General features: G+C 58.7%; 3 protein-coding genes across 3 annotated transcripts; all 3 read left to right on the top strand.

Moving 5' to 3' along the window:
- Nucleotides 1–313: 313 nt before the first annotated feature.
- On the top strand, nucleotides 314–3,572 carry SLC25A34 (solute carrier family 25 member 34). The gene is made up of 7 exons (XM_009095743.4): nucleotides 314–1,086; nucleotides 1,676–1,741; nucleotides 2,096–2,248; nucleotides 2,339–2,473; nucleotides 2,556–2,776; nucleotides 3,269–3,341; nucleotides 3,539–3,572. Exons 1-5 carry the CDS (start codon nucleotides 631–633, stop codon nucleotides 2,718–2,720), a joined length of 975 nt encoding a protein of 324 aa, XP_009093991.1. The 5' UTR covers nucleotides 314–630; the 3' UTR covers nucleotides 2,721–2,776; nucleotides 3,269–3,341; nucleotides 3,539–3,572.
- On the top strand, nucleotides 3,041–5,942 carry TMEM82 (transmembrane protein 82). The gene is made up of 6 exons (XM_030231484.2): nucleotides 3,041–3,197; nucleotides 3,269–3,341; nucleotides 3,539–3,713; nucleotides 4,444–4,852; nucleotides 5,540–5,727; nucleotides 5,828–5,942. The coding sequence occupies exons 1-6, from the start codon at nucleotides 3,119–3,121 to the stop codon at nucleotides 5,891–5,893; spliced, it is 990 nt and encodes a 329-aa protein (XP_030087344.1). The 5' UTR covers nucleotides 3,041–3,118; the 3' UTR covers nucleotides 5,894–5,942.
- Nucleotides 5,943–7,042: 1,100 nt separating this feature from the next.
- FBLIM1 (filamin binding LIM protein 1) lies at nucleotides 7,043–11,774 on the top strand. Its single transcript, XM_018920496.3, has 9 exons — nucleotides 7,043–7,120; nucleotides 8,140–8,186; nucleotides 9,261–9,443; nucleotides 9,816–9,949; nucleotides 10,041–10,152; nucleotides 10,241–10,410; nucleotides 10,503–10,681; nucleotides 10,778–10,895; nucleotides 11,220–11,774. Exons 1-9 carry the CDS (start codon nucleotides 7,044–7,046, stop codon nucleotides 11,331–11,333), a joined length of 1,134 nt encoding a protein of 377 aa, XP_018776041.1. The 5' UTR covers nucleotide 7,043; the 3' UTR covers nucleotides 11,334–11,774.
- Nucleotides 11,775–14,126: the final 2,352 nt, after the last annotated feature.

Here is a 14,126-nt window from a genome sequence, read left to right as displayed (position 1 = left end):
GGGATGGGGTGGGGGGTTCCCACGTCCTACCCCTCAGTAACCACCGCGGTGCCTCGGCCATGGGGGTAGCAGGGGGTCCCTGCGCAGACCTAAAATTAGGAATCCCCGGCGCGGGGCGGGACACCGACATCCCCACCCCCCGCAGCATTTTTCCGCGGGAAGCTCCAATTTCAAACCACCGGGAGAGGTGGGCGAGACCCTCTGCCAGTTCCCCCCGCACCGCGGCCACAAGCGCAGCTAGTTTTCCAGTCCTCATCCTCCTCCCCAGACTGGCTGGGGTGGGGGGTGACTGCGTGGGCCCCCCCAAAATTCCTCTCCCTCCGTTTCTATTTCAGTGTTACCCGCCCTTTTTTTTTGCCTGCTTTTCCCTATTTGCGCCGGGGCAGCACCATCACGTGAGACCGGGCCCGGCTGGACGCGGCTGCCGGGGGCGCGCCGGTGTCGGGGGGGCCGGACACGCACCCCCAGGCCCGACCTTTGCCCCACATCCCTTCCCCAAATTGGGGGCTGGATTGGGGGGAGGTGGTTTGCAGGAGGCGGCGCTCGTTCGCTCTCGCTCCCCCCGGATTTTTTTCCCTGCGGTTGTTCGGGGAGGTGGAGCCTGGGGCCACCCCCGCGGGCAGGTGCCGGATGGCGGCGGGGACCCTCGCCCCCCGCCCTCCCGACTCCCTGCAGGAATTCCAGTACCCCCCGCAAAACAGCCCCCCGGCCGGGGGGGTGCCCCCAGCCACCGACCTGGTGCTGGGGGCCACGGCCGGGTGCTTGGCCTGCTTCCTCACCAACCCGCTGGAGGTGGTGAAGACGCGGCTGCAGCTGCAGGGCGAGCTGCAGCCCCCGGGCACGTACCCCCGGCCCTACCGAGGGGTGCTGCGGGCCGCCGTGGCCGTGTGCCGGGCGGACGGGCTGCGGGGGCTGCAGAAGGGGCTGGCGGCCGGGCTGCTCTACCAGGGGCTCATGAACGGCGTCCGCTTCTACTGCTATTCCCACGCCGAGGACGCCGGCTGGACCGGGTATCCCGGCGGGACCGTGGCCGCCGGAGCCGTGGCCGGGGCCGTGGGAGCCATCGTGGGCAGCCCCGCGTACCTGGTAAGTGCTGCTCTCTCCCAAAGGCCGTGGACTGTGGAGGGGGGTGTTTTTGGGACGCCCTCAAAAGATTCGGCATCTTGGCTGCATCCTATAAAGACTGGCTTGGTGCATTCTCTCTTCCCCCGCTTCGCTTCATTCCTCCCCCCCCGCCACCCCAAAACGTGGGGCTGCGCTGTGCATGCTCTCCCCCTGCTTTCTCCCCCAAATCCCCCTCAGGAAAATAGAAGAGAACTCCCTCATAAGGAAATGACCCCAAAAGAAATTGCGGGGATTTTCCCCCTCCCTCCCGTCCCGTCCTGTCCCCTCCTGTCCCGTCCCATGCCATCCCATTTTAGAGGGTTTCCCCGTTTTTTTGGAGTTGCAGAGCTCCAGCAGTGGGAGTTTGCAGGGTCGCTTTGTCCTGGGAGAGGGGGGTAAAAGGAACGGGATTTAAAGTCTGGAGTTACCACTTGGCTACTCAGCTGTGTCCCCCACATCTGTCAGAGGGGCTGAAACTTCCCCTCAAAATCTGCCAAGAAAATGAGGGGGCCACAGCCAGTCCCAGTGGGGCCACTGGAGGGTTTTGTCACCTGGCATTGTCCCCTCCAAGGTCAAGACCCACCTCCAAGCCCAGACACTGTCGGCCATGGCTGTGGGCCACCAGCACAACCATGAGGTGAGTGGGGACACGGTTGGGGTGGGGGCACACAGAGGGTTTGGTGGCACCTTGTCCGTGCACGCTCCGGGCCCCAGCGGGGGCCATGCTATTTTGGTCAGCAGGAATTTAAAGCTGTTGTTTGGCTGCTTGGCCCCGTAATGATGCTAAAAATAACAGTGCAAGAACAGAGGGGGTGTGACAGGCACGTGGGGCTGCGATACCGAATCCGGAGAATCCAGACCCCCTGAGATCTCTCCAAAGCCAGTAGTGGCTTCGTGTCACCAAGGACCATCAGGGGTGGGATATTTTGCCAGGTGGGATGATGCACCTTTCCCATTTTTCCCATTTTCCCCAATTTCCTCTCTTCCCCAGAGCATCTCCGGCGCTTTCAAGAGCATCTACCAGCAGCACGGGGTGGTGGGGCTGTGGCGGGGGGTGACGGGCGCCGTGCCCCGCGTGGCCGTGGGCTCGGCCGTGCAGCTCGCCACCTTCGCCTCCGCCAAGGACTGGGTCTGCGAGCGCCAGGTGAGCGGGACGTGTGCCGGATCCGGCCGCCACCGGCCCCCCGTGCTCCCTCTCATTGTTGGGAAGAGCTGATGCCGGCGCTTCCCGCAGTGGTTCAGGAAGGGCAGCTGGGCGGCGGTGCTGGCGGGGGGCATGGTGAGTGGTGTAGCTGTGGCTGTGACAATGACACCTTTTGACGTGATCAGCACGCGTCTCTACAACCAGCCGGTGGACGCCGACGGCACGGTAAGGCCATTTCGGGTACAGCACAGGGGCACACGGCTTTTCCCATCCCGCAGGGGTGCAGAGCTGGCTCCTCTCTCCCCAGGGCAAGCTCTACCGAGGTTTTTTGGATTGTATCCTGCAAATTTCCAGCAAAGAGGGGCTGCTGGGCTTGTACAAGGGCATCGGTGCTGTCTATCTCCGCCTCGGCCCCCACACCGTGCTCAGCCTCTTCTTTTGGGACAAGCTCAGGAACATGGTTCAGCACTAGCAGCCCCCGGGGCTGTAGGACAGATTCCTGCCACCACCGCTGATGTTAATAAAGAGGTTTTTCTATTTTTGGTGTTGTCTTGGGGTCTTTGGGGTGGTGCAGATGGGGGGAGAGGACTGAAATGCTGCGATGCCTCAGGGTGGAGAGGAGAATGGCAGTGCTGGCGTAGGGGAGGTTAAAGGTGCTGGTGGTCCCTGAGCCCTTCCATGTGCATCACATCCCTCTTCTCCTAATTTTCACCTCCACGGGACAGCTGGAGTTCATCTCGTCCAGCCAGGGCTCCAGCTGCCCTGGCTTGCCCCAGTAATGATTTACTAGCCGGGGAGGCCACTCCCCACCTCCACCCCGCGGACCTTGGAGCTAGGGCCTGGCTACACTGTGGCTCCTCTCCATAGAAAATGTTTTCCCTGGGGTCCTGGCTCCCGGCATTGCCCGGGCTGGCGTGGGGTTGGGCACTGCTGGATGCGCTCCTGCAAGGTGAGATCCCTGAGGGTGGCCTGGGGACAGCCCAGGGGATACCAGTGACCCACTGATGCCTTTCCCCACAGGGCTGGTGGGTGCCTGTGCCGTCTCGGTGCTCTGCAGCCTCCTGAAGGTTTATCTCTACATCCAGTGTGCAAAGTAAGCGCCAGCCCTTTGTCCCCTATGGGGGGGAAGGTTGTTTTTAGGGATCTGCTTTTGGGATCTGCTTTTGGGCCGTGGCTCTTTGCACTGAGGGCTGCAGGGCAGGGGCTGTAGCCTCTGCTGCACAGCACAGAGGGGGATGTCACTAAGACTTGTCACCCCATTTTGGGTGACATCCCCCCTGCTGTCCCCAGTAACCCCGAGAGGCAGGCGGAGAAGGAGGCGATGGCGGCGCGGCGACCGCTGCTGGAGCCGCTGCACGTGCTGGTGCTGACGGCTGCCCTGGCCCTGGTGGGCTCCCGCGTGGCCGCGCTGGTGGTGCTGGAGTTCTCCCTGCGCGCCATCTCCACCATCTTCTCCCTCGGCAAGGTGAGACAGCATGGGGGAAACTGAGGCACCGTGGGCTACGGTGTGGATGGAGCTGAGAGCTTGTTCAGCACCCATGGGGGATGGAGGGGCTGTGGGTGCAGGGGGCCATGGGTCCCTCTGCACTTCAGCCAGGTGTCCCCAGGTGGGTGAGAGGCCGATGGCCCCTGGCTGGTCCCTGTGTGGGCACAGGCCCAGAGCAGTGCCTGTCACCTGTGCTGCCACTGCTGGGACATCTGCAGTTCTGGGACAGTTCTGGGGCCTCCTTGGCGAGGATACTGAGGGGCTGGAGCGTGTCCAGAGATGGAAACAGAGCTGGGGAAGGGGCTGAGGAGCTGAGAAAGGGGCTCAGCCTGGAGAAGAGGAGGCTCAGGGGGGCCCTTCAGGCTCTGCACAACTCCCTGACAGGAGGGGACAGCTGGGAGGGGTCGAGCTCTGCTCCCAGGAAACAGGGACAGGAGAAGAGGGAACAGCTTCAGGCTGAGCCAGGGAAAGTTTAGACTGGATATTGGGAAAAATCCTTCATGGGAAGGGTGCTCAGGCACTGGCACAGGCTACCTAGGGCAGTGCTGGAGACCTGGTCCTGGGAAGGGTTCACAAGTGTTTGGATGAGTCACTTGGGGACATGATTAGAGGTGAACTCGGCAATGCTGGGGGAACAGTTGGGCTCATTATCTTGGAAGTCTTTTCCAGCATCACCGATTCCATGACCACCCCCCCCTCTGCTTTGCAGGGCGCCCACAGCAGCCAGCTCTACCTGCTGTGCCAGTACTCGCTGGGCTGCGGGGTGTCCTGTGGCCTCAGCTTCCTGCTGGAGGGGGCTCCGCACCGCACCTGGAACCTGGCGCTGGCGGCGGGGCTGGCGGGGCTGCTGGCGCTGCACGCCCGGCGCCTGGCCCGGCACGTCTGCGCCCTGTACGAGCTGCACAGCCGGCAGCGCTACTGCGGCGTCTGCATCCTGCTGCTGGCCGCGGGGCACGGCATCCCGCGCCTGCTGCGCAACGCCTTGGCCATCACCTTTGCCGTGGCCGACCTGGCTGCGGTGGAGCTCATCAACCGCGACTTCCTCTCCACGGGCGAGGCCGTGCGCTTCTGGACCCCTCTGACCATCTGCTACACCCTGCTGGTCGTCTACATGCAGGGTGGGTGGGGCTGCCCCAGCCCGGGGGGCTCTGAGGGGCGGGTGGGGTGTGTTGGGGGTGCAATGGGGGGTGCGTGGGATGTACTCGGGGCGTGTGGGACCACTGGGGCTATCTGGGGCTGTATAGGGGCAGATGGGGGGTCCTGGGGGTGTATGCAGAGTATATGGGGTGTGCGGGGGGACATAGGGTGTCCTGAGGCTGTATAGGTGGTATATATGGTACAGGCTGGGGGTGTACAGGGGTATGTGGAGTGTCCTGGGTGTCTGTAAGGGGGTATATAGTACATTCTGGGGGTGTACAGGGGTACGTGGGGTGCCCTGAGGGTCTGTAGGGGGTATATAGTACATTCTGGGGGTGTACAGGGGTACATGGGGTGCCCTGCGGGTCTGTAGGGGGTATGTAGTACATTCTGGGGGTGTACAGGGGTATGTGGGCTGTCCTGGGGGTCTGTAAGGGGGTATATAGTACATTCTGGGGGTGTACAGGGGTACGTGGGGTGCCCTGAGGGTCTGTAGGGGGGGTAGCTGGGATGCCCTGGGACTGTATAGGAGGTACATGGGATGCACTGGGGGTGTATAGGGGCTACATGGGCTATACGTGAAGCCACCGTATGCTTGGTGTCCCCGCTGAGGGGCTGCGGAGGTCCCAGTGTCCCCGCGGTGGCTCCCCAATGCCATGTCCTCGCAGAGGAGTCCCGGCAGAGCACGGGCAGGGGGCCGGCGTTCCGGACCGTGGTGGTGCGGATGGGCGGCCTCTTCATCCTCCTCCTCACCGTGGGCCGATGGACTGACATCCTACACGTCTTCGTGTCGCTGCTGGGGGAGCTCTGGTGCCTGCTCCGCTCCGGGGTGCTGCTGGAGTCCTGCTGCAGGCAGGTGAGAGGGAGACACCGCCGTGCCACGAGGGGTGAGGGCTGGCAGCAGCCCCGGGGCCACGCTGAGAGGCTTTTGGGCTCCTCTCTTCTGTCCCGCACAGGATTTTGCCCAGCAGCCTCACGTGGATCGTCTGGCGGGATCCGGATCGGAGGAGGCGTCCCGATGAGCTGCAGGGTGGAACCGGACTGCAGAAACTCAGGGTGGCTTCGCTGGGCACCCCAGAATCCCCCACCACACATCCCCCGTGGGGACTAAGGAATAAAGGGCTCCTGGAAGGCGTCCAACCCCATCCCGTGGGATGGAGGAGGTCGGGGGGAAGGCTCACATTGCCCCTGGTTTTTGGGGGGACTCGGCGAGGTTGCAGCACTGCTGGGGTTTGTCCTCCGGTCCCAGTGGGACTGCTGGTTGCTGATGGATGTCCCATCCTTGTTGGCAGCTGGGCCACACTGTCAGGGGCCTCCAGGGGTTATAAATCTCAGAAAATAAAGGTGTTTTTTTCCAGCAAAATCCAGGGCAGAGCAAGCTGGGGTCCCATTGTGCTGGAAAGGCACTTGGGATGGTGGCAGTGCAGCTTTTTGAGGGAGGTGGGTAGAATTCCGCCTTGGGAAGGGAAACTGAGGCACAGAGTGGGGTGACCCTCTGGCTGGGAGGTGCCCCTGTGCCTCAGCTTCCCCCTGCCTGCAGCCCACTGTGCTGTGCCAGGGGACAACAGGCCCTGTGAAGGTGGGGTGCAGTTTGGGGAGGGGGCTTCTGGCTGCCTGGGCATGGACCTCCAATGCTGGGTGGGGGGAGGAGCAGGAGGGGGTCCGAGGGTGTTTGGAGCACGGGAGCTCTATAGGGGTTTATGGGACATACTGGGGCTCTAGGGGGACACATGGGTGTCCTGGGGGTGCACAGAAGAAATATGTGACCTTTTGGGCATGGAGCTGAATGGGGGTAACTGGGGCTGTATTGGAGGAGAGGGGTTATCTTGGGGGTATATGGAGATATTACGGCTGTCTTGGGGTACACAGGCACCCCGGGGCTGTATGGGGGGCTCTCGGGGCACCCCTTGGGGTTGGGTGCCCTGAGGGTGTGTGGGTCTCTCGGGGGATCCATGGGAAAACCTGGGAGGGGGCAATCCCAGAGCATACAGGGCACCCACGGGACCATGGGGCACCCATGAAGCACTTTGGGGAGCGTGAGGCAGACGGGGGGTGAATGAGGCACCCTAAGGACACGTGCCCCCCTCTTCCTCCGCCCGGGGCTGTGGGGCAGGCAGGGGGGAGGAGGAAGAGAGGTGGAAGAGGAGGAGGAGGAGGGAGGAAGGGGCGGTGATGCCGGGCGGCTCTGCCTTCCCGCTGCCCCCGCCGCGCCCGCGGAGCGCACGGAGGGACCCGCACCGGCTCCCCAGGTAGGGGACAGCGACGGGGACAGGGTCACCCCCCGAGAGGCTGCAGGGCCACCTCCGGGCAGGCGACACCCCTCCCCCCGTACCTCGCCCGCAAGGTACGACCCCCCCAGGTAGGGCACAGGGACTACCCTCAGGTAGGGACCACCCCAGGTGTGGGATTGAGAGCCCCCCCTCCCCCCAGGAGGGGACAGGGGACACCCCAATATGGGACACGAGACCCCCCACGTGATGGGAAAAGGACCGCAGTCATCCTGGGATGAGACAAGGGGACCAAGAGCACCCCCCAAGGAGGGGACTGGGGACTCTCCCAGGGAGGGAATGGGGGCTCCCAGGCAGGGGGACACGGTGGGGCCACCGCTCCATAGGGGACAGGGCACTGCCAGGTAGGGGACTGGGAGCTGTGGGGCTGCACGATGGGACACAGGGGATGCCAGGGGGCTGCAAGGCCACCCTCCAGGTGAGGGACAAGGACAGTGGGACCACTCGGGGTGGGGGAAGATGGGACACCAAGCGTTGTGTACCCCCACCCCATCCCTTTTTCCTTGGGCGTCCTCGGAGCACCCACTGAGAGGTCCTGGGGCAGGGGAGAGTTGAGGTGCAGTTCTAGAGGGCTGTGTCCCATCCCAGTTCTGGGGGTTCTGGGGATACCCCATAACTGGCCCTTTCCCCTCAATCCCACCTGAGCTTCCATCCCAGGAGATTTCAGGGAAACCAGGGAGGTTCCTTTCCAGTGTGGCCTTGGCCACCCCAAACCAGGATAGAGCTGCATGGGGAGGGGGGACCCCCATTAATGCACCCCTCGAGCCTCGGTCACCCCGGTGGCTCCGGGCCGGGGGCTCTGGGGGTGCCGCCACGGGGCCGCCGGGATCCCGTCAGCCCCGGCACAAAGAGGAATGCGATGAGCACATGGTTCCCATTAACCCCGGAGAATTTTTTTTCTTTTTTAGATTGTTTTTTTCTTTTTTTTCTTTTTCTTTTTTTTTTTTTTTTTAATGATTGTTCTTTTCTTTTTCCCCCAGTTTTCCGCATCTCTGCTGGGGAGGAGGAAAAGCGGCGGCTCCGGCGGGTGAGGAGCTGGGCAAGGCCAGTAGCGCCGGTAGCCGGCGGGGAGGGAGGGAAAGAGGGAGCGAAGTGCTCGGGGTTCTTTTTCCTCTTTAATCCCTTCCCTGCTTGAGTCAGAGGCTGAAGTCACAGGCAGGAACATCTTGAAGCTTTTCACTCACCTCAGGGAGACTGTCTGCACCTCAAAGGATGTGCTGACCCCTGTGAGTGGGATTTTGGGGGACCAGAGCTGCATGAGACCGGGAACTCATCACACAGGTATTTTCAAGTTGCTGATTCACCTCAGGAATGAATTCTGCTTCACCCACACAGCACCCTGACTAAAGCCTCAGGGTTCCCCCCTGCAATCTATTCCATTTGGGAAGGGGAAGCTTCGCCCCAGCTGCTTTTCCCCTTGGGAAGTTGGATAAACAGCCCTTTTCCTTCCTGAGCAGGGTTTCTCGGGGTCGGCTGCATCCTGCCTGTGCTGCTGGGTGCTGCTCAGGGGATGTGTCAGTGTCAGGGACGTGGTAATTCACAGCACCGCGCCTCAGTTTTTCCACCTGGAAAAATAAGAGGGGGGATATGCAGAGCTGGAATTGATTGGCAGGGAATTGGGGGTAAGGAGAGAGGGAGTGGGGATGTAGAAAGATTTCAAAAAACGGGTTGCAAAATCAAAATCCTATAGCAGCTCTGTTTTTTAAAAGGAAAGGTGGGTATTTCCTGCTGCCCATGGGGAGTTTAGTCCCAGGTGGGTGGGAGCAAAAAGAGGAAATACAGGGGATGTAAATGCTTATGAAAAGGTGGGATGTAAATGCTTATGAAAAGGTGAGATTTGGCCACAGAGGTGTGAAAATGGGAGCTATCAGCTGCTGCCTCGCCAGGACTCTGTACCCTGTGTCCTCCCAGGCATGAGACCATTTATTGCTGTGACGTGGGATGGGACGCTCATTCCTTCTCCCTTTCCGGGAGGAGGGAGGGAGTTGATGCCGAAGGGCAGCACGGCTGCAGGAGCTGCCAGTGTGTCTGCAAGTTTTACTCTCTTTCTTTCTTATTTTCCCTGGAATCAACCCCTGATCTGGCCCTTCCACGGCTTCAGCGATGTTGCCCGGGAAAGCAGAGAAAAGAATTGCTTCCTCCATCTTCATCACCCTTGTGCCACCACGGAGGGACGTGGCCACCAAGGAGAAAACCCAAGGGGAGCTGCAGCCAGGTGGTGCCAAGGTCCCTGGCACCCATGAGCCCGAGGTCCTGCTGTCACCCCCCCCATTGCCCAGAGGAGGTGAGGGGTGTCCATGGGGGGCTGGAGTGGTGTGGAAGGATAGTGAAGGGGCTGAGGAGGCTGTGGAGATGCTCTGCTAAAGGATGCACATGCAGAAGGGGATGTTGGGGTGTTTTATGGGGGTCTATTCCCCAAATCCCTGCATGCATCCCAGCATGGATCCGGCTCCTGGGGACGGGCTCTGTTTGCTCTCCATTGCCGGGTGCTTATCGGTGCTGTTTGTCCCTCCTGCTTCGATGGCGTTTGCTTTTGGGGCAGGTCAGCGAGCACTGCTGCAAAGCTGTTGGGGTGTTATTGGGAGAGGGCGTTATTGTGATGGGGTTACTGGACATTATTGATCCCCTCAACCCCCACATCTGTCTGTTGCTGCAGAAACCCACACGGTGGCCCCTGTACCTGCATCCCCACCAGTCCTGCCCCTCTCTGATGTGCCCCAGCCCTTGTCCATGGAGCCACTGGGTCTGGCACTGCAGCAACTGGACCTTGAAGCACCCACCACCCTCTACGTAAGGATATCAGAGTGCAGTCGCCCCAGTGCCTCAGTTTTCCCACCTACCGGGTATAACTAACGTGGCTTTGCCCTTCCCCACTTGCCAGGCCCCTTCCACCTTCCCTGCTGAATTGAAGCCACCCACATTTTCCCAGGAGCAAGCAGGCAAGCGGCAGTGGCAGGATGTGAATGGGGACCCGGGGAGGGACAGCTCCAGAGGTAAGGGAGACCCAGCTGTGCATGTGCTCATCCCCACTTAGGGAAACTGAGGCACACAGCTCCCAGCAGCTCTCCCTGCTTCTTGCAGACATCTGTGCCTTCTGCCACAAAGCGCTGGGGCCCCGGGAGCCGACGGTGGAGGCGATGCGGAAGCAGTACCACCCTGACTGCTTCACCTGCCGCACGTGCCGCCGACTCCTGGCTGGGCAGCGCTACTTCCAGAGAGACGGGTGCCCCATATGTGACACCTGCTTCCAGGTACCCATCCTCCTTTGGGGAAAACCGGCACCCTCGGAACATCCCTCGAGGCATGGGCTGGTGTCTCATGGCATGTATTCCCTAAATTCCAGGCCACTCTGGAGAAATGTGCCAAGTGCCAGGGGCTGATCACGGAGCACATTGTCCGTGCCCTGGGCAAGGGCTACCACCCCAGCTGCTTCTCCTGCGCTGCCTGTGGCCGGGCCATCGGCACGGAGAGCTTTGCCATGGACGAGCAGGGTGACGTGTACTGTGTGCCCGACTACTACAGGTTGGCCATGGGGGAGGGTCTCCCACACTGGGAGCTGGGTTTGGCTCATCCCCGTCACCCCGCAGGGCTCACGCCAGGCCTGTTGGCTCCCATCAGGAAATACGCCGTGGTGTGCAGTGCCTGTGAGCGCCCCATTGTCCCCCATGAGGACGAGGACACCTACAAGATCGAGTGCCTGGGACGCAGCTTCCATGAGAGCTGCTACCGCTGTGAGGTACAGCCCTGGGGGATGGGGGGCCCCCAAAGCCAAGGGGGTGGCACTGAACCTTAGCTGAGCATGGACACAGGGATGGCAGCATCCACAGCTGGTTTTTAATCCCCAGTTTATCTTACAGGTAATGGGGAGGGGGACAAAAAATAAATTGGGTGGTGGTGATGATGAAGATGTGTTTGGAGAACTTCTGAACTTCATCTTTGCATACTTTTGATATAGTTTGTCACTTTTTCAGAGTGCCCCAGTGGATTTTGTGGGGAAAATAGAATGTAATGCACACAGGGACCCCTAAAAGGTGGCTTCCTTTTCCCCTCTTGCCCCCAGAGCTGCAGGATGCCCCTGTCGCCAGAGCTGACAGAGAACGGGTGCTACCCCCTGGACAACCACCTCCTCTGCAAGTCCTGCCACATCCACTGGCGCAACGAGTCATCCTGCTGAGACCCTGCAGCTCATCAACACCTCCTAGTGTCAGGCACCAAAAAGGGGGTGCCCCCAGTGGGATGTGCCCCATGGCTGATCCTGGGTGCCTGCTGCACACCCAGATTACTGCAGAACTGGGTTTCCATCACCAAAATGTCCCCAGGACCCTGAGCTGGTGGGTTGGCAGGGTGGAGATTTGTGGATATGTCCCAGCACAGCTCTGCGCTCATGATGAATATAAAATGCCCTGACAGAGCAGCAGTGAGGAATGGAGGTTTTATTCCTTATTTCTTTTTTAAAATTCTTTTTTCCAAAGGCCAGTTTGGTTTTCTTGGGTGGTGTTTCTTTCTTCTCAAGCTTCCTTGAGGTTTCACTGAAATGTTTCTCTTCTCTCTGTGGAGAGCAGGCACTGATTTAGTTACTCGCAGTTAAATAAAACCCCAAGTTTAAAAACTCTCATTCCTTTCATCCACCCTGCTTTCCAAACCTATCAAATCCTAGTTTAAAAATAAGGAAAAAAAGCTGGTTTTGGATTTTCTAGGCATGGCAAGAGTTGGTCCATAACTCAGGTCCATAAAAGTTGATTTTAGGGTGTAGCAATGTGGCAGATGCTGCTGTCACCTGGGGGAGAGCCGAGTGTTGTTTTTTGGGGTGGATATGGGATCTGGCGATGTTTCATGGGGTTGATAAAAGGGGTTTTGGTGTGGTTTGAGGTTTTTTTGCTGACTGTCTATCCCGGAGCCGGCAGAGGGCAGTCGGAGCACAGATTCATCCATCAGGCAGCAAAACTCCAGCTAAAAGCATCCTGCAGGGCCGGGACGCAGGGAAAGAAGGACAGCCCCCTTTCTGCATATTATCCAAGATGATATCGCTCTCCCAGTGGAAGCTTTTCGATCTCCCCTCAGACCAGGCCTCAAACCAGCAGAAATTAGACCATTTCTCTGCGTGCCCAACATCTGCACAACCGATGTTGCCGGTGCTTAGTGGTTTTGTTTGCGAGGGCGTTGCAAACCAGGCGGAGAAACTTTTGAACTTTCTTTTTAACCGAAAGTGTTTAAAAAGCCACAAATCAAGAGCAGAAAATAGCAAGAGTATGTGAGATGTTTAATGCTTTCCTGATGGAAAATGGGAAGAAAGCAACCACCAGACCAGCAGCTCCTGGATCACATATAACATCTCTGGGGCGTGCTGTGTTTATGAGTGAAGGGGTTAATGATGGTTAATTAATCACATCAATAACTATTTCCTGATGACTCTTCCCTGACTACAAAGCTGATTACTCAGTGTTTGTTAATGAGCATCTCCGGGCCATCAATCAGGTCACAACTTGCTTTAAAGGTATTTATAAATAAGTTGTGGTTCGTCCTGGTCACGTAAGTTGGTGGCTTTGGGTCTGGTTGGGTGGGAACTCCTTGTCCCATGCCAAGGAATTCTTGTGCTCCAAGTCAGCTCTCACTTTCCAAAGCTTCTTGCACTGTGAGGAAAATCTGGCATCAAAATGATGCTAAAACAGTAAAAGGATGTGGCCGTGGCCAAAGGGAGCAGGAAAAAGAAGGGCCAGAGGGCAAAGGGCTGCTTGCTTTTTGTAATACGGATATTCTTCCACTCAAGGTTTTTGGGGAGGATGGAAGTGCAATGCTGAGTGGTGTTTTGGATGTGTTATTGCAAGTTGCACTACCCTTCCAAAAAGGAATGGTGGGAAGGAGTTGGGTATTTCCCTTTGAAGCCTTTCCAGGATGGGCTGTTGGCACTGGGACTGCAGATTTTTTGACTGGAGACAGGCAGGGAAATGCTTTTATTTACAGGCATCCTTGGAGAAGGTCCTGGAAAGCAAGGAGAAAGGAAAGGCACCACTGGAGAGTTTGGCAGCATGGTGAAGGGATGTGGCGTGGTTAGATTTGACGTGATATTTCAGGAGTGGAGGGTGGCAAGGGACAGGGATATATGGACACAGGTAAGAGGACAAAAAGACTGATTTAAGGCATCTTCTTCCCAGATAAAGGGATAAGCACTACGAGGTGAGGCGTGGGGAGCATTGTGCCTGGAAAGCACAGCCCCGTGTTTTCCCTTGGGAGGAGCTCGAGGAATTCTGAGCCGCATGCAGGAGATCCTGCAGGAGCTGGATCCTGTCCCGCTGCCGAGCAAACCCAGATTGGCTGCAGTGGCTCAGCCTGTCCTTGGGCTCCTCACCCTGTCACAAGCACTTCTGCAAGCACCCAGGTCTGCAGAAATAACCATCCACACATCCTGCCTTGAACAATAACATTTTGGGGGGCTGGGCCCACCTTGGACCACCCAGGTGTAAACCCCACTCCGAGTCCCTCCTCTTGTCCCTGTGGCAGTGGCAAAGGGCAGAGAGGATGGCAGCGCTCCGGATGGCTCCAGCCCTTCCCTTGGCTGCTGCAATCAGCTCTTGCAATCCCTCTTGGCAGGCTGAGGAGAATGGGAAGGACCTGGCTGCCTTCCAAGGAGCAGCAAATGCAAATATTTCCTCACTTCAGGCTGGGTGCGGCCCGCGGATAAAATTTCCTTGGGCTTTCCCAGCGAAGGCATCTGATCTCTCCCTCTGCTGCGAGGCCAACTTGCTCCCAGGAATACAACCGTGTGTCCCATAAAAAAGCCTAAAGGTTATCTTTTTACGACGCAAAGAACTGCCTGTTTTTTAAAAAGAGGTTTTAAATTGAAGGAGGAGCTGCCAGGCACAGCTTGTAGTGGTTTTGAATCAGTGGTTTAAGTGTTGCTTCATGGGAAAAAAAAAATCAACCTTTTTGCAAGTTTCTTTGGAAAATGGAAGAGTTGTAGTGTGGTGCA

Source organism: Serinus canaria, chromosome 21, assembly GCF_022539315.1.
Source record: "Serinus canaria isolate serCan28SL12 chromosome 21, serCan2020, whole genome shotgun sequence".
Taxonomy (NCBI): domain Eukaryota; kingdom Metazoa; phylum Chordata; class Aves; order Passeriformes; family Fringillidae; genus Serinus; species Serinus canaria.
This window is presented reverse-complemented; position numbering and strand designations above follow the sequence as displayed.